Source organism: Sapajus apella, unplaced genomic scaffold (genome assembly GCF_009761245.1).
Source record: "Sapajus apella isolate SASKATOON/1434 unplaced genomic scaffold, GSC_monkey_1.0 scaffold173, whole genome shotgun sequence".
Taxonomy (NCBI): domain Eukaryota; kingdom Metazoa; phylum Chordata; class Mammalia; order Primates; family Cebidae; genus Sapajus; species Sapajus apella.
The window spans coordinates 1698859-1703321 of NW_022437113.1; the positions used below are offsets into that span (position 1 = coordinate 1698859).

At 59.4% G+C, this 4463-nt stretch overlaps 1 protein-coding gene across 5 annotated transcripts in view; it reads right to left on the bottom strand.

The window, feature by feature from the left end:
* GTPBP3 (GTP binding protein 3, mitochondrial) overlaps positions 1-4223 on the bottom strand; it is a 5784-nt gene extending 1561 nt beyond the window's left edge. For 2 of the 5 annotated variants that reach the window (XM_032267868.1, XM_032267866.1), the window contains exons 1-7: positions 3872-4223; positions 2662-3048; positions 2462-2548; positions 2167-2369; positions 1879-1951; positions 1639-1782; positions 1324-1489 (exon numbers count right to left, since the gene is read on the bottom strand). In XM_032267868.1, coding sequence (XP_032123759.1) covers positions 1324-1489; positions 1639-1782; positions 1879-1951; positions 2167-2369; positions 2462-2548; positions 2662-3048; positions 3872-3956 — 1145 coding nt within the window. In that variant the 5' untranslated portion in view covers positions 3957-4223. Of the gene's footprint in view, positions 1-1323; positions 1490-1638; positions 1952-2166; positions 2370-2461; positions 2549-2661; positions 3049-3243 lie in introns of all 5 variants that reach the window. The other 3 variants (XM_032267869.1, XM_032267867.1, XM_032267864.1) reach the window with 2 other exon arrangements.
* Positions 4224-4463: the final 240 nt, after the last annotated feature.

Consider the following 4463-nt stretch of genomic DNA (forward strand, 5'->3'; position numbering starts at 1 on the left):
CAGTGCAGGGGGTGGAGCAAAGAAAGAGGGGCGGGGCACAGTGCAGGTGGGGGACAGAGCAAGATGAGTGGACCACACAGCGCAGGGGTTGGGGCAGAACTAGAGGGGTGGGGCACAGCAGAGGGGCGGGGCAGAGCAAAATAAGCGGGGCACAGCACAGGGCAGACGGAGGAGCATAGCAAATAGGCCAGGGCACAACACAGGGGTTGGGGCAGAGCAAGAGGGGCGGGGCACAGTACAGGGGGCGGGGCAGAGTGCCAGGGGCTGAGCACAGCACAAGGGGCTGGGTATAGCACTGGGAGTGGGGCGACCGTGAGGGGCGGGGCAGAGCGAGAGGGGCCGGACACACAGGGACAGGGGAGAGCACTAGGGGCGGGCAGAGTGCAGGGGGTGGGCAGAGCACAGGGGATGAGGTAGACTGCTAGGGACAGAGTGTCGTGCCAGGGCGGGACAGAGCACGAGGGGGCGGGGCGGGGCGGAACGAGTGGGGTGGGCGGAGAGCTTAGGGATGAGGCCCAGCATGGGAGGAGGGCCAGGGGCAGGACTTAATCACAACCAAATCACTGGTCAGGTGCGGTGGCTCACGCCTGTAATCCCAGCACTTTGGGAAGACGAGGCAGGTGGATCACCTGAGGTCAGGAGTTACACACCAGTCTGGCTAACATGGTGAAACCTGTCTCTACTAAAAATACAAAAAAACTAACCTGGCATTGTGGTGGGCACCTGTAATCCCAGATACTTGGGAGGCTGAGGCAGGAGAATCACTTGAACCAGGAGGCGGAGGTTGCAGTGAGACGAGATCGTACCACTGCACTCCAGCCTGGAAAAAAAGAGCGGAAACCCCCTCAAAAAAAAAAAAAAAAAAAGGCCGGGCGCGTTGGCTCACGCCTGTAATCCTAGCACTTTGGAAGGCCGAAGCGGACGGATCACGAGGTCAGGCGTTGGAGACCAACCTGGCCCACATGGTGAAACCCTGTCTCTACTAACAATACAAAAAAAAAAAAAAAAAAATAGCTGGGCATGGTGGCTCGCTCCTGTTATCCCAGCTACTTGGAAGGCTGAGGCGTGAGAATTTCTTGAACCCGGGAGACTGAGCTTCCAGTGAGCTAAGCTTGTGCCACTGCACTCCAGCCTGGGCCACAGAGCAAGACTCTGTCTCAGAAAAAAAAAAAAAGAAAAGAAAAAACCAAATCACTGAGATCCCTGCTTGCAGGAGTTTAGCAGCTTCTCTGATTCAGGAAGAATGAAAAAATAAACGCAACAGGCAGAAAAGGCAGAGGAAAGGCCCCGCATTCCCCTCCCATCAACACCCTGCCTGCCCACCTCTCCCGGGCACGCCGCACACCCTCCTGCTCCACCGGACCCACGCCCTCCCGCAACCCAGCAGTGTCGCTCAGCAGCACAGGAAATCCAGCCAGGTCGACTGGGGTCTCCAGTACGTCACGGGTGGTCCCTGGCTCCGGGGATACGATGGACACAGGTTTCCGACCTGGGAGAGGGTCAGAGGAAGAGGAAAGGGTCGAGACAAGGGAGCTCCTCCCCCAGGTTCTACCCCGCTTCAGACCTGAAGAATTCAATTACTCCGCTCTTGGCCCCACCCCTGGCACTAGGCCCCGCCCCTGTCCACCTCCTACTCACTGAGCAGGTTCACTAGGCTGCTCTTCCCGGCATTGGGGGGTCCAGTGACCACTACGTGCGCCCCTGAGCGCAGCCTCTGCCCGCGCCTGGCATCTCGTAGATGTGCACCCAGGGCCACCTGCAGTGCCCGTACTTCGATGTCCGCTGTGGGTGAGGGAAGGCAGGCAGAAGGAAGACGGTGAGGGGAGACTTTGGGTGTGAAACACGAGGCGTCTTCCTTCCCCACCCCCAGGTACCCACCTTGCTCCAGGACACCTTCTTCCAGGTTGTCATCCTCGCCGAAATCGATATAGGCCTCCACGTGGGCCAGAGCCTGGCTGGGCAGGGAGACCACAGGTGGTGTGTGCACCCAGAAACCCATCGTCCAACACCCAATTTGTCCAGGTCCAGCCTGACTTCAGGGACCAGATTGTCGGCTCATAGGCCGAAGCTTGCACGAAGGGAATGAATGGGGGATTGAGGGAGTCTCATGCAGGGGTTGCACAGACGGGGTCTCGGAGGGAGGGAATGGAAAAATGGGGTACTTGCTTTGGTGAGGGTCTCGGCCCAACCACGGCAGAGGTGGCCCAACTCCCCGTCCAGCTGCCTCAGGGCCTGCCGCCGCTGCGCCTCGGTTTCTGCGTGGATCAGATCTGCCAGGCCCTCCACTTCGGTCAGGTTCAGCTTCCCATGGGCGAACGCCCGCCTTGTGAACTCGCCAGCCTCCGCCGGTCGAAGCCCTGGCACGCTGCCTGCAGAAAGGTCCCAGTCTGAGACCTCCCCCCCCGGTCCCCACACAGGCCCATTGGGAGGACCAAGCATCTCACCCAAGGCTGCAACTCACCCAAGGCCTGCAGGACACCGCTCACCACTGCCGGGCCTCCATGCACGTGGAACTCCACGCAGTCCTCACCGGTGAAACTCTTAGGACCTAATGTGGCAGAGAGCTGACAGTCAGGAGGACAGTACAGGCAGTGCAAACTCCTTGAAGAGGGAAACTGGGTGATCGGATCTACAGGAGGCTCGGAACCTGGGGACCCTCACCTGGGAACCAGAGCACCAGTGCGCGGTCCAGAGGCTCCCCAGAGCGGGGGTCGCTGAGCAAGCGCAGGCTGGCGTGGCGAGCCGGGGGCAGGTCTCGGGGTGCCGTGAGAATCCGAAGGGCTTGGCCGCTGGCGGGGCCGCTGGTCCGGATCACAGCGACGCCGCAGCGGCCTTGGCCGGAGCTTAGCGCGAAGATGGTGGCTCCAGAGCCGGGGGCTAGTGCGCTGCTGCTCCTGCGCGTACACAGTCTGGAACCGGAGGGGAGGCGAATCAGCGCATCTGGGAGCCTCAGCCTCAGTGTCAAGTAGACCAAGGGCTCAATGATCGCGAGATGCCTCAGGTTGGGGAGGGGGGTACTGCAGCTGGGGGATGCACAAATTGGGGGTTCTGAAGGCCGAAGGGTGACCGGATTAGGGACTCTGAGGCCAGATGTGGGCTCTGCGGCAGGGGGATGGACGATTTAGGCAGGGAAGAACGAGAATGAGTCCTCTGCCGCAGGGAATTGGGCCCCTAAAACCCACGGAGTGGATTTGGGGTCCAAGCAGCACCCCAATCTGTCACACCCTTCCTCCGTAGCCCCACCTGCGAGGCCCACGTGCCGCTTGGGCCGCCAGGGTCCAAAGCCCCCGCCACATGGATTTACAACCTGCGACCCCGCCTGCCCGACCCGCCTGTGTGGCTTCAAGTCTGGGCAGGACGCCCCGCCCACTCCGCGGCACCACTAGTAAAGTGCTCAATGATTCTCGATCATCATTGGGTGCCTTAGGATACATCCCGCCCACAGTCTGAAGATCTTCGCTTCCATTGGCTGGCACAAGAGAGAGAGGGCGGGGGCTCCATGGAGGTGGGTGTAGCGAAATGCTGTTCCCTGGGCAACATGAGACCGAATTTTTAGGGTCCTAGCGCAGCGAGGCTGACAATAGGAACGAGGAATGGAAGAAAGGACAGAGCTTGGCACCGGGCGGTGCAAATTACAGCGAGGTGAGGTTTTGAGTCCCGCATTTTCCATCTGCTCACTCTGCAGCCTTAGGCTTGGCAAGGACCTATGTGAGCTTAGTTTTCCCGTTCAAGAAAGGAGGGACTACACCTCTTTCCGTCCAGGTCCAGACCGGAAGCTCAGAGCATCTCAGTGACCAGGAGGGATGAGTACTGGAGAACCCACGACCTGGCCCAGGGAAAATCCTGCCCAAACTTCTGGAAAGATTCCTACTTGCTTTTCCCGGGACTCTCCAGATTCTCGCCCCTCCCCAGCATTGCCTCTTGCCGTTCCCTCGGATTCGGATGCCCTTCCTCATTTGACAAACTCATCTACAAGGCCTAGCTCCAAGATCCCCTCCTCCAGGAAGTCTTCCTGGAGCCCCCACCACAGCCCTCTCTCCACTGTGGACTGGCTTGGCCCTCTCTCTCTCTCTGGCCCAGTCTGCACCTGCAGAGCCAAGTGTCCGGTCAGTCTCTGGCTCCCCGAAAGCTAGAAAGGGAAGCCTCGGAGATTGCTTTCGGGTTAACCCAGGACAGCACTGAACCGCGGAATAAAGCGCTGATGGTGGAATTCCAGGCACTGGTTGGGCGGGGTCTCTGGGAGCGCTTTCGCACGGCGGATTCTCTGGTTCTGGATCAGAGCGGGCGGGCGGCGCACTTGCGTGTTAAGAAAAATCTGTCGGACAGAATAGCGTTCTAACCCTCCCTTACCTCGCCTTGCTCAATATTTTTATTTACTTTATTATTTTATTTTATTTTTGAAACAGTCTCACTCCGTTGCCCAGGTTGGAGTGCAGAGGAGCGATCATGGCTCTCGCAATCTC